The following is a 26,934-nucleotide window of genomic DNA, read 5'->3' on the forward strand; positions in this document are numbered from 1 at the left end:
CTTCAATCCTGCTTCCAACAAGATATTTGTCGATCTCCTTTTTGAAGGAATTAATTAATTCACTCTCAATTTATAGTGTACTATCACGTTGTCAGCCTTGTTCCAGTCACACTCTTATCTGGTTGTGGTTTGAAGGCTCATTCCAGAGATTTGAGCACATTACTAGGTTGATCCTGCGGAGGGACAGCTACGTTGTGCTGTTTTTTAGATGGGATCATAAATTGAGGCATCTGAGGTGAACATAAAAGAAGCCACAACAATTTTCTAAGAAGACTGATGGAATTATCCTGGTAATATGGTCAATATTTATCCCTCAACCAACCCCATGAAAAGCAGACATAACAACTCTTTATTGTTTGTGGGACCTCGTTGAGTGTAAATTAGCCACTACATTTCCCTACATGACAACAGAAACCACATTTAAAGTATACTTCATTAACTTTGAGGTGTTCTGGGATATCCTGAGGTCATGAAAGATGCTATATAAATGCAAGTTTTTTTTTGAGAATCAATTTCGAATACTTTGCATAACTTGCTTGCAATAACTGGGTGTCTAAAAATATAACTAACTAGTTTGTTCACAGTGAGTTAATTTCAATAGCAGCATGAAGATGTGGAGTAATTTAGATTTTGTTGATTTTGGACTCATTTACTAATTGATTGAATTGTGCTGGAAACTGGTATTGGAAAGATGGACAAGATACTGGAAAAATTTTGACTAGAACTAGTCAATGAAGCTTGCAAGGGATCCCTCAGTTTGGGTCAGGAAAGGGACAATCGGGACTAGGAGTTAATGATATTGAAAAGTAAAGTAAAGCCATGATAAATAGGTGGAATTATGTGAAAACCAAGCAGAACGACTGAAAGACGAGTTCAGTGAGAGCGGGGCCAGTGAAAACCTGATGGTTCGGCGAGAGCGGGGCCAATGAAAAGTCGAGAGAGGGCCGGCTGGTGAAAAACTGGAGGAGCGGGGACGGATGAAAAATGAAAATAGAAAGTAGATGAATGCATGCAGGAGGACTTTAGATTATTGGGACATCGGGATCTGGGGGAGATTGGATCTGTCCCGGCGGGACTGGCTGCACCTAAAGAGAACCAGGACAGAGGTCCTGGCTGGTGCTTTTATTAGTGCTGGGGGGATGGTTTAAACTAGCATGGCAGCTGTGTGGGAACTCAGAGGTAACATCGGAGAGGAATCCCAAGGTGGATAGAGTACTGGAGAGATAGATAGCATTAGAATAAGAATAGTAAATTAACAGGTGGGGTCAGACTAAGAGAGAAAATTAATAAAGTTCAAATCAGAGTTACAATGGAAATAGAAGCCTCTTGACTCCTTGAGCCTGCTCCATCATTCAGCTAGATCATGGCTGACCTTCAGCTTCAATGTCATTTTCTTACACCATCCTCATATCCCAAAATATCTTTAATATCTAGACAGTTCGTGATCTCTGCCAATGATTGAGCCTGGAAGAGAATTCCAAAGATTCACCACCCTCTGATGAAGAAATTTCTCCTCACCTTAGTCCAAAATGCCTACCTTTAAATCTGAGACTGTGTCCCCTGGTTCTAGATAACCCAGCCATCTACCCTGCATCTACCCTGTTGAGTCATAGAGGTTTACAGCATGGAAACAGGCCCTTCGGCCCAACTTGTCCATGCCACCCTTTTTTTTCAAACCCCTAAGCTAGTACCAATTGCTCGTATTTGGCTCATATCCCTCTATACCCATCTTACCCTGTCAGAAATTTGTATACTTCAATGAGATCACCTCATTCGTCTAAACTCTAGAGAATATAAGCCCAGTCACCTCAATCTCTCCTCATTACGAAGTCCAGCTATCCCAGGAATCACTCTGGTGAACCTCCTTCTATGGCAAATGTATCCTTAGGTCAGGAGACCGGAACAGTACACAGTACTCTAGATGCAGTCTCGCCAATGCTCTGTACAATTGCACTAAGACTTATTTACTCCAGGACTCAAGTTCTTTTGCAATAAAGGCCAACATAGGCATAATTGCTTGGTGCAACTTTATGTTAACTTTCAGTGACTTATAATCAAGGATGCCCAGGTCCCTTTGCATACCAACACTTCCCAGTCGTTCATCATTTAAGAAATCTCTGCATTTCTGTTTCTTCTATCAAGGTGGATAACTTCACATTTTTCCACATTATATTCCATCTTCCCACTCATAAAGGCTGTCTAAATGCCCTTGAAACCTCTTAGCATCCTCCTCACACTCACATTCCTACCTAATTTTGCGCCATCAGGAAACTTGGAAATATTGCATTTTGTCCCCACACCCAAATCGTTGACATAGATTGTGGACACCTACAGCCCAAGTATTCTTGTGGTACCCCATTGGTCACAGCCTGCCAACCTGACAATGATCCATTTATTCCTACTGTCTCTTTAATGGATCTTTTTAAGGTTGGAGGGAGGTTTGTAGTGGAGTTTCCCAGGGATCAGTGTTGGGATCCTTGCTTTTTTTAATATACATTAATGACCTAGACCATGGTGTGTGTACAAGGCACAATTTCAAATTTTGCAGATGATAGGAAACTTGGAAGCATTGTGAACGATGAGAAGGGTAGTGTAGAACTTCAAAAGTATATAGACAAATAGGTGGAATGGACAGATGAGTTCACTGTGAAGAAGTGTGAAATGATTTATTTTGATAGGGAGAACGTGGAGAGACAAATAAAATTTTAGGGTGTGCAGAAGCCAAGGGACCTGGTGTATATGTGCATATGTCATTGAATGTGATGGGACAGGTTGAAAGCATCATTAATAAAGCATTCAGTATCCTGGCCTTTATTAATAGGGGCATAAAGCGCAAGAGCAAGGAGGTTATGTTGAACTTGTGTAGGACACTAGTTTGGTCAGTCTGGACTAGAGTGTTGCATCCAGTTCTGAATGCCACAATTTAGGAAAGATTTGAAAGCACTGGAAAGAGTGTGGAAAAGTTCCCAAGAAGAGTTCTAGGAACAAGGAACTTCAGTTATGAAGAGACCTTGAGACTATTTTCCTTGGAGCAGGGAAGGCTGAGATGAGATTTGACACAGGTATTCAAAACCATGAGGGGTCTGGAGAGAGTAGATAGGGAGAAACTGTTCCCACTCATGAAAGGATTGAGAACTAGAGGGTACAGATTTGAAATAATTGGCTGAAGAAGCAAAAGTGACACGAGGGAAAACTTTTTCATGCAGTGAGTGGTTGGGCTCTGGAATGCATTGCCTGTGAGTGTGGTGGAGGCAAATTCAATTGAAGCATTCTAAAGGGAATTAGACTGTCATCTGAAAAGGAAGAATGTACATGGTTATGGAGAGAAGGTGGGGTAATGGCACAAAGTGAATTGCTCATCCCGGACAGCTGGGGCAGACATGTTGAACTGAATGGCCTCCTTCTGTATTGTAAAATTTATGTGATTTTGTAATATATAAAATTGTAATTGAACTTAACAAATGGTGTATTCACAAAAGCATTCAGAAAATATGATTAATTTTGTTGAAGCAGGCAATGTTTTTCTTAATCTATCATAAAATTTACCATTTACTTAGTATGCTTTATAGCTTATAACTGATTTCTTTAACTCAACAATTTTACATTTCGTCAATAAATGTATGTGTATATGTTGAAATGTATAAAGTTTGATAAATTAAAATGATTTATGGCATTTATTCAAATTTGTACAAATATATGCATTTTTCAATCACAATTTGAAAGTAGAAAATCTTAATATCAAATACAAAATAAGATTTCTATATGTGTAGCTAACAAAGTAAAATAATATTAGTACAGTGGTTGAGTAAGTGCCGATGGTAAAATGAAGATCTGGACTTCATCTTATTCAATTCATAATTGTTTATTTAAATATAAGAAAGCACTTTTGGATTGCTGCACGCACTGAACACGGCACATCTGCTTTACTACACCAAATAAATTCCTTTGTTTTTGATATTTTTCATTAAAGCTATTGGGTGCACTTAACTGGATCCTTTGATAACAATTACAAAAATATATATCGATTCAAATATGCCTCTAATGAAAAATGTTTAATGAATTGTTATAATTATTCTGATTATTCAGTTTTGTATCTCACATCTACTGTTTCTGTTTTGTGACTCTGACCCGGAGAAGACTTAGCAATCTTGTTTCTAGACCTCATATATCTGTTGTACATTATAGAGATACAGCAGCTCTTAACCTTTTGCCTATCATCAGAAATGTCCTGTGCTGTATTAGAAATGTAGCATTGCCTCAGGCGATGAATTGATGAACCTTTTTATTTCTTACTATCTGGCTCTGCTAACAAGGGATGGGATTTTGGAGCTTATTAAAACTACCCATGGGGAGAGGTCAATCCTTATCAGGCCTTGGAGAATTTTAAAAAAGGTATTAGCAGCTGTGATTTCTCTCTCTTTAACTTTCATTTTCTTTATATTAAAGTTAATTTTACTAATTTGGCTACACAAGTAAAACATATGATTATATTTAAAACACATGCAAGGACTGATGTTAAAGGTAGGCAAGGTTACAAAGAAGAATCAATAGCCTACAAGAGAGGTGCTCCACATTCTCTGTATATTTCAATTCTGTTACATATTTTGTCCTCCTAATGATTTTTCCCTGTAGGCCACGTCTTCTCCCCAGCCATGCAAAGACACTGTTTTATCATTCCACCCCCCACCCCCTCCAGAAAGAGAAGTGGAAATGGAGTAAATGGGGAATTTTTCAGCTTCTACGTACCTTTTGATTAAATTTTTGATCCATTCGACACAGACTTATGGGCCAGGCAAGTTCAGTAACCGTCTGTTGTAATGCCTCCTTAGAGAGAAGAGGAAGGAGGAAAACCGCATTATTGTAGAGAAACAGCAGTAACTAACACCCCCTGTTGGTGGTTTATTGTGTTCATCCCCATTTGCACGACATATCTGTTTCCTGATCATTTTACAGAAGTGATAGTAACTCCTTTGAAAATAGCTGAATCCTGCTGACCCACACAAAATCTAATGTTTGCATTTGGACAAGCTTGGTGAGCAGCACTGCTGAATGATTTTCCTTTGTTATATGAATACAGAATCAAAAGTAACCATCTTAACAAATGTAAAGAGGTACCGCTTGCTTTTGGAATTTAACAATGGTGTCCAATATGTTGCTGCTGCAAAAGCAAATTATTTTTAATTGATTCTTGTTTGATCGCATGTTGAACTTGTAATTTGCAGCTATGAGTATTATTTTAACCCAATATGAGGCCAAAATTCATTGTGCAAAAGCACTGTATGATTGGATCTTCTAGGTCTGGCATTTTAGAATACATAGCCTTTACATTTGTTCGTATTGCTTGCTCAACCAATTGCCCAATCATGTGGTATTTTTCATGGCTCCTTTTCCATTTGTCATTCAGTTTACAATTGTGTACTAATTATACGTACAGGAGAAAGAAAGCTTGGATTTATATAATACTATATCACATAATCAGGATGTCTCAAGGTACTTCACAAACAATGAATGACTTTTGAAATAAATCACTGTTGCTATGTAGGCAACCTTGTAGCCAGCTTGAATACAGTAAGGTTCCACAACTGGATGTTAAGTATTAAAATAATAAGAACATAAGCACTTGGAGAAGGCAATTCAGCCCCTCGAGCCTGCTCCACCATTTAATACGATCATGGCTAATCTCATCTCACCCTCAACTCCACTTTCCTGCCTGTTCTCCATAACCTTTCAAACCATTATAATTAAAAATCTGTCTATCTCCTCCTCAAATTTACTCAATGTCCCGGCATCCACCGCACTCTGGGATAGTGAATTCCATAGATTCACAAATCTTTGAGAAAAGTAATTTCTCCTCCTCTGTTTTAAATCTGCTACCCCTTATCCTAAAACTTTGAACTCTCATTGTAGGTTGCCCCACAAGAGAAAATCTCCTCTCTACGTCTATCCTGTCAATCTCCTTTATCATCTTATATACCTCATTTAATGTTATCAAAATCTTTGTTAATAATAGCTTGAACATATTAATGCTATGCTACTTTAGGTAGACAAATATAATTAAAACTTAAAACACACATCTACTCTAGTACAACAAAAAGTGTATTTCCCAGGATCGTCATGATTTTTTCTCACATCATCAATGCAGCTCAACATAACACATTCACAAATTAATCTATGTTACTCAGCTATAGTACAAGCAATGCTAGACTGTACCATATCAGTGCTGAGTTAGTACTGCTTCTGAAGTGTCTGAACATTTAAGCCAATATACAGTGGTCAGGTTTTTCAGTCAATGTCGAAGGAATGCCACTCCCCTTGTTACCAGCTTTCCACAAAGTTATTGTGGACTTTTAGAGCAGAGACATGTTGTAATCCAGCATGTGATCAAATACAGTGGTTCAGTAACATTGTGCTGTGACTACTTTTGTGCCAGTAAATGGGAAATAGATTTTAAAAACAAATTATTAGACAAAGTATGTTACCCAATTAATCCATTAAATAGACAAACTTTAATGATATTTGTTCATTGTACAATTTTGTGAATCAAAAGTGATAAAGAGTTTCACGTGCTCTTTTTAAAAACAAAGCTCCAGTTCGTATTAAGTTCGTGGGACAGTGATTGTATCCTGTACTAAATTCAAAAGTATTTACTGCAGGACATTTTCTTGAAGCATTAACAAGATTATGAACCCTGCATTAGTGTGTGTCTATTTTTCTTTCTTCACAGCACAGGAGCTGGCACACCATGAGGAGAAACTTTTACTGATGGGGAGTGGCCTGCAAACCACACAGAATCAACTGAGTGATCGTATTGCAGAGATTGTGCGACACGAACAGAAAAATCGTAAACTTCAGTCAGAGCTTAAAACACTGAAAGAACAGGCGATGAGCAACAAAGAAGAGATGGGTGATTACAGGTGAACTATTTAATGCTTTGTTAACCAGAAAAGTGAAACCATGATCAGGCAGGGGACGCGGCTAACCCGTTGCACTTGGAGTGTGCTGACGCCTGAGATCATGGTTTGCCTAAGCTAGGATAGAGTAAAGTATCAGGGCAGCCAATGAGGTTAAACCGAGGCTTTACCTGATGCAATTTGTCAAAGCCACCTCGGCCTTTTGGCTAAGATGAAGCGTTAGATCAAGCTCAGAAGGGGCGCAATGCCTCATCCTGTCAACTTGGACCTTGGTTGATCGAGCCAAGATGGGATGCAGTGTTTTGTCCTATCAGCTGGGAACTGGTTTGTCCCTCATGTGGAGACCATGAATTGGACTTAATTTGAATTGGCTTTTTTGATTACAAATAAAGTACCAAAAGATACCCAAAAAAAGTGATTGCTAATATGTTCTAACTTTGACATTGTATAATATCGGATACAAAATTCTAGTTAAAGGTTAAAGTAAATTTATGATCAACTCAATATATTATAACAGACTGCTAATATAACCAAACTTTATCAAGTTCTAATTTTCTTCTCATGTGCTCAGCACTGCTAAAGAGGATGCTGTTACATTGCGAGTACATTTCTCCCTCGACTATATAATAAACATTAATAAGTTTTACAGCTGCACATAGATCCTGTTAATTTTGGCCATTATCAATTCTTATGTCTATATTTGTAATAGAAATGTCTCTAAACTTGCAAATTCTAAATATATTATTGTGGTGTTGCAGTGGTTCAGCTTTGCATCTTACAGCTACTCAGCCTCTACTGCAGAAAAGCACTCTTGCTTCATTCAGCTAGGTCAACTTTCCTATTCCTCATATTGCAGCGTAGATTTTTTGACAATGTAATATCCTAACCATGTCAGGCATTGGATTTCAAACGAAAAGAAAAAAGATGTGGTTTGCACGTGTAGATTCAAAGTAACACATATCAGGTTTATTGAAAGAGATGTTCAGGAAATGAAACTAAACAGCAGCCTGTGAAACACCCTAATGACATCACCATCATGTGATTAATATACGCTAATACATAGCATCATTTACATGAAATTTTGGATTTTTTTACTCTATGGATATTATTCATTATATGTAATTTTCCTACACGACTTTAAAAGCATTCTTTGCAATACAACAAAAACAAAAAATGCTGTTTCACATTCCAGCATCCACAGTATTTTGCCTTTACTTTTGTAATCCAATGTTTGTGGATTTTATTTTTATTTGTATGAAATCACATGAGCTAACCTATCAAACAATGTCATTTCATTTAAACCTTTTATTGTGTTTTATTTAAATATTTCATATTCAAATCTTCTATTTGACTCAGAGCAAATATTGAACCCTTTTAGATAAAGCCCTTTAATAATCTGGAATACTTGAACCAGAGATTAGTGAGTATTCATTTCTGTGGATTGTGAGAAAAGCAAGCCGACATCATTGCTGCAATGCTTTCTCATTGTCGTTTAAGGAAAAAGGTTGTCTGCACAGTCAGCGAACAGAAGTGTTAACTACATGATATGCCAATAGGTATTAGGTAGGATTAGTAATTAAGTGATGGGATGAAGAATAAACTGGGCATTTGTCAAACCTGAAATAATTTCGTAAGTATCTTCTGCCGCAAACCTGGCAAACATAATTGCTGGTGTATTGATTGGGCTTTATGCTGGTCTGGTGGCATGGGTGGAGGAGAAAGGCACTGGGAGTCAGCAGTATTGATTAACCATTATAGGAGTTAGTGGTTTGTGATGTCTGTTTGTTGTGAAGACTTTTCTCAGTGAGAAATATTTCTTTTGACAGAATGAATGAGTAAATATAGTGCAGCACGAAAAATGGCTCGTGATTTCACGCATTATTACAGATGGACCATTTTATCCATTATATTGAACACTTCACTAGAAATACAGTTGTAACATTAAATTACAACTGAATTATCTCATAGATTTTCAGATCAATGTTTCTCATCATTATAGACAGCAAGGCTGAAATATATTAGCTATTCTTTGGAATAGACTGTTTTAAAGAAAAATAAAGTACGAAATGAGACCAGTATCATCCTATGTCACAGAACGATGGGGAGTCACATGGGGCAAACTGGCCTTTCACATAATTTGCACATCATCTTAGGGCGAAGGACTGCTCCTGGAAAACAGGTACTACAGGACAGACTGTCAACTCCAGGCTGTCTTGATGTTAGGTAGCCAATTCCAAATCTAAAAAGCAGGTACGTTGGTCTGGAGATGTTCCTTTGTGGGTTGGGAGGGAGGGACCTGGCATGGCAACCCAAAAGAACATAGGTAAGCCTGGAGGAGCCCTCCTGCTATTTTTGGTCCAACAAAAATAAAGTAGCGCTTTAGGTAAAGTTTTTTTAAATTACCTTTACTAACTAGGCACAAGCAAAGATTTTGCAGTTACAGTATCATCTGAAAGTTCTCTTGAATGCACATTTGCCCTTTGTCAGCTACCTAATAATGCTGAACACCACTAATATATCCAGATTCTTGCAAATTTAGAAACCAAAAGCACCAACGAAGGGAAATTAGATGTCTGAAATCACAACAACTTTTTAATTCGTTTTGTCAAAGTACTTCCGGTGATTGATCTCACCTCACAGAATCACAAAATTGTTACGGTGCTAAAAGAAGCCATTTGGCCCATCACTTCTGCTTTTTGGATATTATCGGGGCACAGGTTTTGTGGAATGCCTCACCAGTGCATTATCTGTTTGCAGCCTTCCCAAATCACACTGTCAATGAGGGGGTAGGCAGAGGAATATCTGGGCCCAGGTCTCAATGACCAGACATTGTCACAGGAAAACAGATGGTGCATTTTAAGATTGCACTTCCTCCAGGTGCCCATCTCCTCAAGGAGGCAGGGAGGTGCCATCACACACCAACAATGAGGAGGAGCACCAGCAAGGCAACCTGGGAGCTTCAGCTGCCACTCAACCTTCTCTCTGCTAGTGACTCCATTACCTCCAGCAGATTAGATCGAGGACTCTGCACCTGCACCTGTGCAAGAGACAATTAGCAACCCTCAGGCCACCGGAGGATGCCTGCCAAAATCACCACAGTCAACAGGGCATAGCAGTTAGCAGACTGCCTCCACCTCAGCTGTAGTTGTTGAGGCTGCACCTAGGGGTAAAGGTAGAAGGAGGAAAATAGAAAAGTTTTGAAGGCAAATAGGTGTCACAGATGTACAGCCATTGAACATAGAACATTACAGTGCAGTACAGGCCCTTCGGCCCTCGATGTTGCGCCGACCAGTGAAACCAATCTAAATCCCATCTAACCTACACTATTCCAAAATCATCCACATGTTTATTCAATGACCATTTAAATGCCCTTAATGTTGGCAAGTCCACTACTGCTGCAGGGAGGGCATTCCACGCCCTTACCACTCTCTGAGTGAAGAACCTACCTCTGACATCTGTCCTATATCTCTCACCCCTCAATTTAAAGCTATGTCCCCTCGTGCTAGCTATCACCATCCGAGGAAAAAGGCTCTCACTATCCACCCTATCCAATCCTCTGATCATCTTTGTACAGCTGCAACATGACCTCCTGGCTCCGAAACTCAATCCCTCTACCAATAAAAGCTAACACTCTGTACGCCTTCTTAACAACCCTATCAACCTGGGTGCCAACTTTCAGGGATCTATGCACATGGACACCGAGATCTCTCTGTTCATCCACACTACCAAGTATCTTACCATTAGCCCAGTACTCTGTAATCCTGTTACGCCTTCCAAAGTGAATCACCTCACACTTTTCCGCATTGAACTCCATTTGCCACCGCTCAGCCCAGCACTGCAGCTTATCTATGTCCCTCTGTGACCTGCAACAACCTTCCGCACTGTCCACAATTCCACTGACTTTAGTGTCATCCACAAATTTACTAACCCATCCTTCTACGCCCTCATCCAGGTCATTTATAAAAATGACAAATAACAGTGGCCCCAAAACAGATCCTTGCAGTACACCACTAATAACTGAAGTGATGCATTTTGGTAGAACTAACGTAGGGGGGGAGCTATACGATAAATGGCAGAACCATAAAGGGTGTAGATACGCAGAGGGACCTGGGTGTGCAAGTCCACAGATCCTTGAAGGTGACGTCACAGGTGGAGAAGATAGTGAATAACCCACAGTCCAAAGATGTGCGGGTTAGGTTGATTGGCCAGGTTAAAAAAATTGCCCCTTAGAGTCCTGGGATGTGTAGGTTAGAGGGATTAGCGGGTAAAATATGTGGGGGTAGGACCTGGGTGGGATTGTGGTCGGTGCAGACTCGATGGGCCGAATGGCCTCCTTCTGCACTGTAGGGTTTCTATGATTTCTTTCTATGATTTCTATGAATAAGGCATATGGCATGCTTGCCTTTATAGGACGGGGCATAGAGTATAAAAGTTGGGGTCTGATGTTGCAGTTGTATAGAAAGTTGATTCGGTCGCATTTGGAATACTGCGCCCAGTTCTGGTCGCCACACTACCAGAAGGACGTGGAGGCTTTCGAGAGAGTGCAGAGGAGGTTTACCAGGATGTTGCCTGGTATGGAAGTGCTTAGTTATGAGGAGAAATTGGGTAAACTGGGGTTGTTCTCACTGGAAAGACGGAGGATGAGGGGTGACCTAATAGAGGTGTATAAAATTATGAAAGGCATAGATAGGGTGAACAGTGGGAAGCTTTTTCCCAGATCGGTGGTGACGTTCACGAGGGGTTATAGGTTCAAGGTGAAGGGGGGGAGGTTTAACATGGATATCAGAAGGACGTATTTTACCCAGAGGGTGATGAGGGCCTGGAATGCGCTGCCGGGCAAGGTGGTGGAGGCGGACACACTGGGAACGTTTAAGACTTATCTAGATAGCCACATGAATGGAGTGGGAATGGAGGGATACAAAAGAGTGGTCTAGTTTGGACCAGGGAGTGGCGTGGGCTTGGAGGGCCGAAGGGCCTGTTCCTGTGCTGCATTGTTCTTTGTTCTTTGTTCTTGAACTCCAGGATGAACATTTCCCATCAACCACCACCCTCTGTCTTCTTACAGCTAGCCAATTCCTGATCCAAACCGCTAAATCACCCTGAATCCCATGCCTCCGTATCTTCTGCAATAGCTTACCGTGGGGAACCTTATCAAACGTTTTACTGAAATCCATATACACCACATCAACTGCTTTACCCTCATCCACCTCTTTGGTCACCTTCTCAAAGAACTCAATAAGGTTTGTGAGGCACGACCTACCCTTCACAAAACCGTGTTGACTATCCCTAATCAAATTATTCCTTTCTAGATGATTATAAATCCTATCTCTTATAATCCTTTCCAAAACTTTGCCCACAACAGAAGTAAGGCTCACTGGTCTATAATTACCAGGGTTGTCTCTACTTCCCTTCTTGAACAAGGGGACAACATTTGCTATCCTCCAGTCTTCTGGCACTATTCCTGTAAGAAGTTTAACAACACCAGGTTAAAGTCCAACAGGTTTATTTGGTAGCAAAAGCCACACCTTTTGGTGTGGCTTTTGCTACCAAATAAACCTGTTGGACTTTAACCTGGTGTTGTTAAACTTCTTACTGTGTTTACCCCAGTCCAACGCCGGCATCTCCACATCATGACTATTCCTGTAGACAATGATGACATAAAGGTCAACCCAAAGGCTCTGCAATCTCTTCCCTAGCCTCCCAGAGATTCCTGGGATAAATCCCATCCGGCCCAGGGGACTTACCTATTTTCATACTTTCCAGAATTGCTAACACCTCCTCCTTATTAACATCAATCCCGTCTAGTCCTATAGCCTGTATCTCAGTATTCTCCTCGACAACATTGTCTTTCCTGCATGAATACTGACGAAAAATATTCATTTAGCACCTCTCCTGTCTCTTCAGGCTCCACGCACAACGTCCCACTACTGTCCTTGACTGCCCTAATCTTACCCTAGTCATTCTTTTATTCCTGACATACCTATAGAAAGCTTCAGGGTTTTCCTTGATCCTACCTGCCAAAGACTTCTCATGTCCCCTCCTGGCTCTTCTTAACTCTCTCTTTAGGTCCTTCCTGGCTAATTTGTAACTCTCAAGCGCCCTAACTGAGCCTTCATGTCTCATCTTTACATAAGTCTCCTTCTTCCTCTTCACAAGAGATTCAACTTCATTAGTAAACCACGGTTCCCTCACTCGACCATTTCCTCTCTGGCAAATGGAGTTCAATGCGGAAAAGTGTGAGGTGATTCACTTTGGAAGGAGTAACAGGATTACAGAGTACATACTTATCAAGCACACCCAGTAGCTGTGCCTTGAACAAGCTCCACATTTCAATTGTGTCCATCCCCTGCAGTTTCTTCCCCAACCTGTGCATCCTAAATCTCTCCTAATCGCATCATAGTTTCCTTTCCCCCAGCTATAACTCTTGCCCTTCGGTATATACCTATTCCGTCCCATCACTAAAGTAAACGTAACCAAATTGTGGTCACTAGCACCAAAGTGCTCCCCTACCTCCAAATCTAACACCTGGTCTGGTTCATTACCCCAGTACCAAATCCAATGTGGCCTCGCCTCTTGTTGGCCTATCTACATACTGTGTCAGGAAACCCCCCTGCACACATTGGACAAAATCTGACCCATCCAAAGTACTCGAACTATAGCTTTTCCAGTCAATATTTGCAAAGTTGAAGTTGTATATAGTTTTGTATATAGTTTTGGCACTTGTAAATATATGTTGGGGGCAACATTACCATCGCGCCCTGCCGGCTGATGGGTGGGGCAAGCTGGTAAGATTGCGCGAGAGTCAAGAAATCAGGTACACGCCCAAAGTTATTTGAATTAAATTTAAATGTATTTAACATGTGATTAGCGAGCCCGGGATGCAATCGTCAAGGCTCACTTGCCTATGCAGCCTTGCCGGGGGAGGATCTCACCAGCAAGAATCACCACCAATGGGGACCAGATGTGATGGCCTCACTGGCAGACCAGGAGACTGTTGAGGAGCCCCCAGGAGATCAGGGGCAAAGGAGGGTGTCACTTAGACAGTGCCAGCCTGGCACCCTGGCAGTGTCCACTGGGCACCAGGCAATGCCAAGGGGGTGGGGCCGAAGGGGGCAAGACCTGCTGAGGGGGACAGACCGGGGATGGGCCAATCTGGGGGGGGTGCCCTGCTGCTACTCTGCATTTCCGATCGGTGGGGAGAGGGATGGAGGGTATCGATCCGCAAAGGTGCGCAATGGCCAATCTTTCCAGTTGGGAGGTCTTTCCAGGTGGGGTTCGATCTTTCCAGTTGGCGGGGGGTGGGGGGGTGGTTTGCGGGCCTCAATCTTTCCGGGTGAGGGGGGGGTCTCACAATTGGCCATAAGCCCCTAGTGGTAGCTGGGGCAGAGGGGCTGCTTTAGGACACGGAGGCCAGCTGAAAGCAGCATAGGCTGTGTGACAGGTCTCTCTGCTGCTCAGAGCAGAGACAGGTTTTTTTTTCTGCTCTAAGTGCATAAGTTACCAAATTTAGACCGCCTGAGAAAACAGATCAGAAACACTCCTGTTTTCGCTCTCATTCTGGACTGGTTCTCCATGTAGTGGACTAAATATTAATAGGGTGCCCCTTTACTCAGCCCAAAAAATGAAAAATTAACTCCTCCCACCTGAAAGGAGACCCGCCCCATAATTGAATGCTTGAGACGTCTTACGAACTGCACAACAACCTTGAGAGCTTCAGCATAGTGCATGTGAGGTTTGCCAGTATGTCAAGCACCTTCTACCTTCCCACTGTTACCCACCAACGTCCATCCCCATCAGCCTATACAATCACCACCTTGTCATCCCTCTCCCTCCTGTAAGCCTTCAATCTCTATTATTCTGTATGCGGATGCTCCTGCTCTCCACCGGCCCCACTGGCTCCTGGTCTCCTTTGATAGTGAGAGCCTTTTTCCTCGGATGGTGATGGCTAACACGAGGGGACATAGCTTTAAATTGAGGGGTGAAAGATATAGGACAGATGTTAGAGGTAGGTTCTTTACTCAGAGAGTAGTAAGGGCGTGGAATGCCCTGCCTGCAGCAGTAGTGGACTCGTCAACATTAAGAGCATTGAAATGGTTATTGGATAAACATATGGATGATATTGGAATCGTGTAGATTAGAGGGGCTTTAGATTGGTTTCACTGGTCGGCGCAACATCGAGGGCCGAAGGGCCTGTACTGCGCTGTAATGTTCTATGTTCTATGATCTCAATCAAGAAGCGGCCATTTATGAGATGTCCCCAAAGCAGTTGCTACTCACTCCAAAGTCCTGGAAGCAGTCTACCTCGCCTGGTGCACACCACCTATATCCATTCAGAAATGTGAATATATGATTTTCTCAGTGGCAGAGATCTTAATTTAGAGGGAGCACTTCATTCTGGCAAGCTGGCCTTTTAATAAGCATGCATAACATGCAAATGCATGCAAAAGAGCTCCATCACCTTTGAAGTTCCAAGAACTTATTTGCAAACGTCCATCTTGCTGTTGGGACACTGATTTTTTTTGTCCCACTAAATTAAGTAAACCTGCTCATGGTGGGCACAGAAGATTCCACTCAACGTTACAGATCTGTCTTTTCATCAGAACAGACGTTTCTATGTTTCTCTCTTCACAGATGCTGCCAGACCTGCTGAGCTTTTCCAACATTTTCTGCTTTTATTTCAGTTTGTAGCATGTGCAGTATTTTGTTTTTGCAATCACAAGTATGCAGTGTAACTGTGGGACTGAGCTCTCAACAGTGCCGTGTAATTGGGTGTAAAGTATCAACTAATTCTTATTTATAAAGTATGAAAATGAAACTTTAATCTTTTCATATTGCTATCCTGGAATGTCACTATGTGACCTTGGGTGAGCATTTAAGTGATGAAATTGTGCACTTTCATGAGTAGTTTTCAACCACAGTGCCAATAACATCTTAATTGGATTCATTCTTTTTTTATTAATATGCATAGGGCACAGATTGAAAAACTCAAGGCTGAGAATGCTAAGAATAAACAGAGTTATGAAAGTGCAGTTACAGAAGGACTCAAGTATCAGCAATCAGTCTGCAAGATGGAGATGGAAGTCAACCACAGCAGAGAGCAAATTAAAATGCTGCAGGAACAGGTGGGTGAACGATGGACTGAATTTTCCTGGTTCCGTGGAGATCTGTGGAGACAGGATTCAATATGGGCGGAGGCCAAGAAAGCAGTGGGAATCCCTCTTCAGGACAGTGCTACATACCCAGGGTCTGGCTGCCGCGGAAATCAATTAAGTTGATTAAGTCCTCAATCAAGAGGCACTTTCCCCCAATGCAGAAACTGTTCCAGCCTTGCCCCCACCCCCCCCCCCCCCAACTGTGTAACGAACTGGGCAAGCATGCGGGGGTGACCTCTCACCTGGAGGTCAGGAGGCCCTGGGTGGCTGAATTTATTGGCAGCATCAGGAGGTCACAATGCTCACAGGGGCTCTGGAATGGCTGTCGACGCTCCTCTAGAGGGCCAAGTCTCCACCCAAAACCCCTTGCAGTTTTTTGTCAGTTCTTCCCTCACTGAAGAGGAAGGTTTCATGAACTCTTCCATTTTGAGGCACCCTTGGTTGACCCTCTTCTCCAGTAACACCCATCTCTCCCAGTGGGGTTGCCTTCCAGACATTTTGCTGTGGTCTCTATGGGGCCTCTTTCTTCCCTGGTCTACCTGTCATCCTTAATTAAACAGTGAACTGGCAGGTAACCAATTAAGAGGCCACCTTATGTAAAGTTGCTTTGGTGGACTTGATAGAGCCTGATGTCAGTATCATACGCTGAGTTCAGGTGTCAGAAACTCACTGTTGGGACCATATACGGATCCAAGCTCATGCTTTACCTGAGGCGGAATCCCAATTGACCATCTCTGCATTCACTGCCCGGTTAAAGGCAGGAAGTGGGTTTGAAAGACATGAGGAGGGTGAGGGGGGCACCACTGAAACAGAAAGACAAGCGTGAAGCCACCTTAAAATGGAGATGCTGTTAGAATGCTGAAAAATTATAATTAAAGAAGGCTAACAGTTGTTAGGGCCATCAGTGTGGAGGAGAAACTACTTCTATGGGAAAGGTTTTAACCATAGCTGCAGCCTTTACCGACATGGGGCTTATTCATTGGGTCAGTGAAAGGAGGCATCGATGGCCTGCTGCCAGGAAACTGCCTATAAGTTGCTGCCAGCCTCCCAACTCAATCAGGGGCCAGTCCATCGCCAAGAAAATGCAGATGGGCTCCGATAATGGCCCCTCAGTAAGGCCTTCGCTGGCTCCTCCCTGGAGCAACTTGCCGTGGCAAACCCATCTGGCGGAGGGACATTATCACGGAGCCATCCTGACATGCAACTTACCCTCCACCACTACCCCTCCTGCCCTGGCTTCAAATTGACCCCAGGGTTTTATCATCTAATGCAAATCATCTTTACTTATGATTTTTGCTGTTATTAGATTCAGCAGAAGGAAGGCGAGAGCAACAGACTTCGAGAAGAATTAAAAAGAGAACAAATGAGACAAGAAGAGTTACAAAGACAATCACAGAAATTGAAAGACCGAGTGGGAGAGCTAGAAAATGAAACTGATGAACTGAATGCCAAATTTAAAGTCAATACCCAGCTGGTAGGTCAGAGCATTAAATTGTGTGTGTAATCTTTTACAAGCACAGTATACAATATAAATAGGCAGATATTTAGTAACAAAGATTTAATACAGATCATTTTCAATACACAAATATTTGCTGATTAAGAAATCTGAGAATTTTCTTTTTTAGAAATTTCTTTTCATCATACTCATTAACTCAGGACAGTACAGTCGACTCCAATAAAGGAAAGGCATTTGAATGTACATGCAAATATACAAATTAGAAGCAGAAGTAGGCCACTCGGCCCTTCAAGCCTGTTCTGCAATTCAATAAGATCATGGCTAATCTAATTTTAACCTCAACTTCACACTCTTGTCTACCTCTGATGACCCTTCACCCCATTGCTTATCAAGAATCTACTTCTGCCTTAAAGATATTCAAAGACTCTGCTTGGAATTCCATAGTCTCACAACCCTCTGAGAGAAAAGATTTTCCTCATTTCTGTCTTAAATGGCTAACCCCTTATTTTTAAAAATTTGCCCCTAGTTCTAGATTCTCCCACAAGAGGAAACATCCCACATCACCCCTATGGCGTCACTTCAGGATCTTACAAGTTTCAACTAAGTCACCTCTTACTCTTCTAACTCCAGGGGATACAAGTCTAGCCTGTCCAGCCTTAACTCATAAGACAACCCGCCCATTCCAGGTATTAATCTCGTAAGCCTTCTCTGAACTGCTTCCAATGCATTTACATCTTTCCTTAAATAAGGAGACCAGTACTATACGCAGTAAAAAAAGGTAAAGTTACCATAGTCCCAGATGACCATAGGCTGCTCTCGTCTTTAAGGAGAAGAGCTGACTGGTGGTGTTTTTAACCTGAGGATCACCACCCTTCAGGCTAGGGACAGGCTTGAGATGACCTTTGTTCTCCTATTAACACATTCCGTGGGCGGCACAATGGCACAGTGATTAGTACTGTTGCCTCACAGTGCCAGGGACTCGGATTTGATTCCCGCTTGGGCCACTGTCTGCACGGAGTCTGCACATTCTCCCTGTGTCTATGTGGGTTTCCTCTGGTGCCCCAGTTTCCTTCTACAGCCCAAAATACATGCTGGTTAGGTGCATTGGCCATGCTAATTCTCCCTCAGTGTACCCAAACAGGTGCCAGAGTGTGACACCTAGGAGATTTTCACAGTAACTTCATTGCAGTGTTAATATAAGCCTACTTGTGACAATAAATAAACTTTACTTTTTCTATTATCTTTCCTTCATGCCACTATTCGTACATATTTAATCCTTAATGCCATCATTAGCACTCCTTTTGTTTTGAGTCCCTTTGTCAACCTCTCCTTAGCTCCAACTACCCTTCACTTTCTTTCCATTCTGCCCTAACTACTTCACCACCAACTATATAATCCATCACATTCCAAAAATGTGCAGGTTAGGTAGATTAGCCATGGTAAATGTGCAGAGTTATGGGGATAGGGCAGAGCTGGGGTGGGATGCTCTTTCAGAGAGTCAGTGCAGACTCATTGGGTTGGATGGCCTCTTCTGCACCATAGAGATTCTATGGTTCTATTTCTACCACTCCAGTTCTGAAGAAATCATATGGACTCAAAATGTCAACTCTGTTTCCCACTCCTCAGATGCTGCCAGATTTGCTGAGTTTATCCAGTATTTTCTGTTTTTATTTCAAATTTCCAGCATCCACAGTATTTTTCTTTTATTTGTGGGTCATCTCCTCTTCCCTGTTTCCTGCAACAGTGAATAATACTATTTTGCTAGGCCTCTGCTCCATTCTCCTAATTACACATAAATTCCTTCCAATGAAGAAGGCCACCTTTGCTACTGAAAGTTCTCAAGTCCAAGTTTCTAATGACAAGCACTATTCACGCTAGGAGCTTTCTATAAATATTTAACTAGGCCTTATCCTGCAAAGTTTGGTGGGATTAGATATTTTCCATTCGCAACCATCAATTCAGTTCCATTCCATTTCTCTCCTGCGCATTCTATGAACTCCACAGAAAATTCATAATTCTAAGTATTTGCATTAACAATTGTGACGAGGTAACACCTATTTAGCGAGAAACATTTATTTGAATCTATTATTTTGGTATGTTTAACTGCATAGAATTACCAGAGCTGTTACTGTGCACTGTACTCCCCCAATATTAAATACATGTTTGAGCAGGTTGCTAAAGGTTAAACAAATAGATGTAAAAGTCAGTAATAAAAACCTCTGGTCTTCAAACACATGCTTCCCTTGGGACAGGCTTACATTTAGCTGAAATGATGAATGCTTACTCTATAGAATAGATCTGAATATATTTTGAAGGGTTTATGAATTGAGACAAATTAACCCTTTCAGTGGAAATTGCAAGAGTTTTAATGTTTGAGCAACTTGAATAAAATTAGAGCTGAATGTTGAATATTTTACGCATGAATGCATAACGATGCATAATTAGATGCTTAATTATTACACGGAAGCTAAATTGAGTTTTGTTTTTCCTCCTGCTAAAGGTGACCTCTGATGGGATTACTTTCTTTCCCACCTGAAATAACTTCCTATTGACTGTTGTATGATCATGTAATTTCCATTGTTATTCAGCAAATATACTTTTGTGCACTAAACATTACATTCCAAATTCATCCTAACACTGCTAACTCTGTTATCATTGCTTGTAGCATTACTGTTCTTGACAGTAAGCCAAACGAATTCTGATTCTAAAATTAAACCGTGAATAAGAGATGGGGCATCCTTTAAGGTGACTCAACAGCCAATTTCCTCCATTTGTTAATCTTACAAAAAGCTCTGTGCAACCTTAAATTGATGTTCAAAATATGCTGGCACACCTTTATACAATCTTAGTTTTTACCTTGGTTAAAATTGTGATATAATTTTTTTTAAATGTAGATCATCATATGTCCTTTTGCAAATGCATACACTAGCTAATACTCAGTGGGAATTTGGATCTCATTCCAACGCATTGGGCAGAATTTTACCACTCCACCCTTCACAAACAGGGGAAATGGTGGAGGGGTGATCCCATGGCTACCACCTTCCCAAGACCTCCCACCTCAGATGGTATTTTACCAGTGGTGGGCTAGGTGATAGCCAGACTGCCTGCCCTTAGACCAATTGAGGCCCTTAAATGGCCAAATAATGTTCACTTAAGGGTTTCTTTCAACCGCCACTGGAATCTTACTAACAACATGTAGGCATGTCACCCCTGGGGAGGCTACCCAGTAAGACCTGGCAGCCACCCTATGGGGTTGGGAAATGGGGGTGGGGCTGGTAGGGCAACATGGTGGCACAGTAGTTAGCATTGCTGCCTCATAGCACCTGAGACCCAGGTTCGATTCCCAGCTTGGGTCACTGTCTGTGCGGAGTCTGCATGTTCTCCCTGTGACTGCGTGGGTTTCCTCCGGTTTTCTCCCACAGTCCAATGAGACCTGCTGATTAGGTGCATTGGCCATGCTAAATTTTCCCTCTGTGCCCAAACATTTGGCGACTAGGGAATTTTCACAGTAACTGCATTGTGGCGTTAATATAAGCCTACTTGTGACACGAATAAATAAACTAAAACTAGTGTGAGGGTCCAGCCTGATCAGGCATCCCTGGCCCATGAAGGGGTCCTCCAAGTGGCAGTAAGGTCTGTCATGGCTGGAATCACCCCCCCACCAATTGCCATTATTATCGAGCCAACCTCCACTAACCCGCTCACCAGAGCCTATCTTATTGGCTTCTCAAATTCCTGATCTCACTTCAGGGGAGGCAATGATATAGTGGTATTGTCACTAGGCTCGTAATTCAGAGACCCTCTGCAGACCGGCTTTGAATTCCACTATGGCAGATGTTGAAATTTGAATTCAATAAAAATCTGGAGCTAAAAGCCTAATGATAACCATGAAATCATTGTCAATTGTCATAAAAACACGTCTGGTTCACTTATGTCCTTCAGGGAAGGAAATTTGCCATCCTTACCTGGTCTGGCCTATATGTGACTCCAACTCCACAGCAGTGTTATTGACTCTTACCTGCCCTCTGAAATAGCCTAGCAAGCCACTTGGGAATGGGCAATAAATGCTGGCCCAGCCAGTGATGCCCACATCCCATGATAAAATGCAAAAAACCTTTACTCTGCATCTTGTCAATAGCTAATCAGAGAGTCAGCTGCAATTCCAGCAGTGGTCACTGCTCGCCAATATCGCTGCTGGGATTGGAGAGCTGCTGGACCTCTGATTGCTGTCAGCTTTCAAAAGTGGGACATCCTGGGTGGGAATTTCCAGCCACGCTCGCCCCAAGTTTGGAAAATCCTGCCTGAGGTCAGCGGACCTTCACATGGTCCACTCCAGCACCGCCCCCCCCCCCCCCCCCCCCCCCCGCCGCCGCCCCAGGGCGGGGAAATTCCACCCTGTGTCTCAGATGAGTGGAAGCCACGACTTCAGACATTTGATTGATTTGAGGGCAGCATGGTGGCACAGTGGTTAGCGGTGCTGCTTCACAGCACCAAGGACCCAGATTCAATTCTAGCCTTGGGAGACTGTGGGGAGTTTGCGCATTCTCCCAATGTCTATGTGGGTTTCTTCCGGGTGCTCTGGTTTCCTCCACAGTCCAAAGATGTGTAGCTTAGGTGGATTAGCCATGGTAAATGCACGATGTTATGGGGATAGAGTGGTGTGGTATTTGGGCCTGGGTTCTTTCATGGAGTTGGTGCAGACTCGATGGGCTGAATGGCCTCTTCCTGCATTGAAGGGGTTCTGTGATTCTATTCTATTTTATGAACAACAGAAAATTCAATCGTTCTTCAAGGGCCAGCGAAGGCAGGCTCACCTCAGACTTTCCAACAGGGCTACTATCTCCAATATAATCCCGGCCTTTGGGTATTTGTTCAGGTAAAGACTTATAGGTCTTGCAAATTAGAGTCCTTAAGAATTCAAATCTGCAATAATTGCAAGTATGTTTATGTAGCTTGTATTTAGCCATATAATTAATTTCTTTAATGTACTTCTGACTATTGGGACCTTCAAAAATATGCATGTAATTTGATTATTAATTAATAATTCTTATATTAGTGAATTTTATGAGAGGAGTCACTAAGAAGAAGCAGAACACAACAACAAAAATGATGCCATGAAATTTTCTGTTCCAGCTGAAGGAGAGGGAGGATCAGATTGTGAGTCTAGAGGATAGTTTAGCCCAGTTCCAGAGAAAGCACCAAACACTACTTAACGAATACAAAAACTGTGAATCAGAGCTTCAGGTGGCTCAGACAAACCTTTCAACAGCTCACAAACAGAACAAGTATTACACTGAAGAGGTAAGAAAGGTACTATTGTTCTATTTTATCTGCAGTTTATTATGTCATAGAAACATACAAGAATGAATCCCCAACAGGTCCTGCACGCAGGTTTGATATATCGCTTTCAACATTAAAAAGTGCTGAATGACAAACAGTGCAGAGCCAAGTTTCAAAATAACAAGTTTTTCTTTCGTATTTACTTTGCAACTTTGTCCTCAACAAGACGAAGGACCACATGTGCTGGAATAGGATATTTTCCCTTTCAGCCATCTGGTGTCAGTATTGAGTTCCTTCTACTGTTCGCCAACAATATACTTCAACTGCAAAAGTGCAATATGTCTCCAATTTCCGAACCACCCTTTAGTTAACTCGATAACAGAGATATTAGCTAAACATAATAATATTGTTTTTTGCCAAGTGTACTACATTCAGAAAATGTAGTGTTAGAATATGTATGACAACAAAGATCAGTGATCTAGGATCCTGAGTTTGCTTGCTTGGTTTAGATCCTAATGAGCTTAATTTCTGTTGCAACTTTACAGGTTTATTTTATTCCTGCTTTTCTCTTTTTTGTGTAACTTCATGTGGGTGCACAATTTCCATTACGTTTTGATCACTGGTGTTATGCGGGTGGATGGAAGCTGGCAGATGTGGAAATCTTGGGTGGGAGCTTCTTCATGCAAGTCTTCGTCTCATTTTTTCTGGTGACAGAACAAGACAGAACTGGCAGTATTTGACTGAAATCCATTACTCCTCTATCTTAATGGAAATGTTAATGAATTTAAAACAAAGGAGTTAAATTCTCCATTTTGAGTGGTAAAGAGAGGAACTTCAGACAAACTTAATGTTGTGGATATTGCTATAGGAATAACCATGAGGGTGTCAGCAATAACTTTTGACGTCCACAAATGTGCAGTTAAGTGTAGAAATCCAGAAGTTGCTCTGATTACTACCTTGTGCCTCCACAGCCTGCAATGTTGTAATCTTCACCAAAGAAATCTACTCAGAGATCACTGTCATGACCTGAACATCGGCGAATTATCCATTAATCTTGTTCTAAAACTAGCTGAAGAAATTAGAACCTGTTCAGTCAGGAGTAACTGAGTTTTTAATGGTATAAAAAGCAATGTTCCATCTATCGTCTGTTTGCTGTGTACAACCGTCTTGCACTGTGTGATCTCATTAAGATTGATGCCTTTCTTGTGCATGGCTTGTTTGCACCAGCATGCACATTTTCAATTGATACACAGCTGCCTACTGCAGAGCTTAAAGAGAACATTGGTAGTAAATTATAATTTCTAATGAACAACTTCTCTCGCCCTGAAAATATACTTTTAAAATATATATTTATAGCTTTTCTGTCTTGCTCTTCCATGCCTTTTCTTTAATACCATGTATACCTCCCAATCTTTATTTTGCTTCCTGTTTAATGAATGAAATGTAATTTATATTTCCAATGTTTTAATTTCTACTTTGCAGTCTGTGTGTCAATGAAGATTCTTCAGTCTGGGTGATTAGAAAAACTCTGCCACTTGATCTGCTCATAGGACTCACAGATCCTCTGACGAGGGCATCAAATTCAAATAGATACCAGTTAACTGCAGTCTATGGGCAACTGTAAATGTGGTGAATGCCAAAAGCCATTCCTTCGCTGCTCATAGCAAAATACACATACACATTGGTATCCTAAGCCATTCTTTCAGGACTAGTCTTTCAGTTAAATGTATTGTAATTTCATGACAAATTTCCAAAGTTTATAGCAATTATATCCAGTCGTAATTAAAGTAATAGATACAATGGCTTTAGATTTTGCATAGAACAATGGCTGTGGATTGTACTCATGATGTGGAGAGGCCGGCGTTGGACTGGGGTAAGCACAGTAAGAAGTCTCACAACACCAGGTTAAAGTCCAACAGGTTTATTTGGTAGCAAATACCATAAGCTTTCGGAGCTTGCTGCTCCTTCGTCAGATGGAGTGGTCTCTGTTCTCCAACAGTGCACAGACACAGAAATCAAGTTACAGAATACTAATTAGAATGCAAATCTCTACAGCCAGCCAGGTCTTAAAACGTACAGATAATGTGGTTGGAGGGAACATTAAAGTCATGATGTGGAGATACCGGCGTTGGACTGGGGTAAACACAGTAAGAAGTTTAACAACACCAGGTTAAAGTCCAACAGGTTTATTTGGTAGCAAAAGCCACACAAGCTTTCGGAGCTATAAGCCCCTTCTTCAGGTGAGTGGGAATTCTGTTCACAAACAGAGCATATAAAGACACAGACTCAATTTACATGAATAATGGTTGGAATGCGAATACTCACAACTAATCAAGTCTTTAAGAAACAAAACAATGTGAGTGGAGAGAGCATCAAGACAGGCTAAAAAGATGTGTATTGTCTCCAGACAAGACAGCCAGTGAAACTCTGCAGGTCCACGCAACTGTGGGGGTTACAAATAGTGTGACATGAACCCAATATCCTGGTTGAGGCCGTCCTCGTGTGTGCAGAACTTGGCTATCAGTTTCTGCTCAGCGACTCTGCGCTGTTGTGTGTTGCGAAGGCCGCCTTGGAGAACGCTTACCCGAATATCAGAGGCCGAATGCCCGTGACCGCTGAAATGCTCCCCAACAGGAAGAGAACAGTCTTGCCTGGTGATTGTCGAGCGGTGTTCATTCATCCGTTGTCGCAGCGTCTGCATAGTTTCCCCAATGTACCATGCCTCGGGACATCCTTTCTTGCAGCGTATCAGGTAGACAACGTTGGCCGAATTGCAAGAGTATGTACCGTGTACCTGGTGGATGGTGTTCTCACGTGAGATGATGGCATCTGTGTCGATGATCCGGCACGTCTTGCAGAGGTTGCTGTGGCAGGGTTGTGTGGTGTCATGGTCACTGTTCTCCTGAAGGCTGGGTAGTTTGCTGCGGACAATGGTCTGTTTGAGGTTGTGCGGTTGTTTGAAGGCAAGAAGTGGGGGTGTGGGGATGGCCTTGGCGAGGTACACAGTACATACTCTTGCAATTCGGCCAACGTTGTCTACCTGATACGCTGCAAGAAAGGATGTCCCGAGGCATGGTACATTGGGGAAACTATGCAGACGCTGCGACAACGGATGAATGAACACCGCTCGACAATCACCAGGCAAGACTGTTCTCTTCCTGTTGGGGAGCACTTCAGCGGTCACGGGCATTCGGCCTCTGATATTCGGGTAAGCATTCTTCAAGGCGGCCTTCGCGACACACGACAGCGCAGAGTCGCTGAGCAGAAACTGATAGCCAAGTTCCGCACACACGAGGACGGCCTCAACCGGGATATTGGGTTCATGTCACACTATTTGTAACCCCCACAGTTGCGTGGACCTGCAGAGTTTCACTGGCTGTCTTGTCTGGAGACAATACACATCTTTTTAGCCTGTCTTGATGCTCTCTCCACTCACATTGTTTTGTTTCTTAAAGACTTGATTAGTTGTGAGTATTCGCATTCCAACCATTATTCATGTAAATTGAGTCTGTGTCTTTATAAGCTCTGTTTGTGAACAGAATTCCCACTCACCTGAAGAAGGGGCTTATAGCTCCGAAAGCTTGTGTGGCTTTTGCTACCAAATAAACCTGTTGGACTTTAACCTGGTGTTGTTAAACTTCTTGCTGGGAACATTAAACACAGGTTAAAGAGATGTGTATTGTCTCCAGACAGAACAGCTGGTGAGATTATGCAAGACCAGGGGCAAGCTGTGGGGGTTACTGATAATGTGACATAAATCCAACATCCTGGTTTAGGCCGTCCTCATGTGTGCGGAACTTGGCTATCAGTTTCTGCTCAGTGACTCTGCGCTGTCGGGTGTCGTGAAGGCCACAACTCATCCGCTTCATCCTGGACCACAATATCTTCACCTTCAACAACAGTTCTTCATCCAGACACACGGAACAGCCATGGGGACAAAATTCGCACCTCAATATGCCAACATGCACAGGTTCGAACAAGACTTCTTCACCGCACAGGACCTTCAACCGATGCTATACACTAGATACATCGATGACATTTTCTTCCTTTGGACTCATGGTGAACAATCACTGAAACAACTCTATGATGACATCAACAAGTTCCATCCCACCATCAGACTCACCATGGACTACTC

At 42.2% G+C, this 26,934-nt stretch overlaps 1 protein-coding gene across 1 annotated transcript in view; it reads left to right on the plus strand.

Moving 5' to 3' along the window:
- Positions 1-26,934, plus strand: part of LOC144493045 (uncharacterized) — a 275,407-nt gene that overhangs the window by 159,524 nt on the left and 88,949 nt on the right. The window contains exons 18-21 of the mRNA XM_078211881.1: positions 6,725-6,914; positions 15,880-16,033; positions 17,370-17,537; positions 22,653-22,820. Of these exons, the coding sequence (XP_078068007.1) occupies positions 6,725-6,914; positions 15,880-16,033; positions 17,370-17,537; positions 22,653-22,820 (680 nt within the window). The remainder of the gene's footprint in view (positions 1-6,724; positions 6,915-15,879; positions 16,034-17,369; positions 17,538-22,652; positions 22,821-26,934) is intronic.

Source organism: Mustelus asterias, chromosome 4, assembly GCF_964213995.1.
Source record: "Mustelus asterias chromosome 4, sMusAst1.hap1.1, whole genome shotgun sequence".
Lineage (NCBI taxonomy): Eukaryota > Metazoa > Chordata > Chondrichthyes > Carcharhiniformes > Triakidae > Mustelus > Mustelus asterias.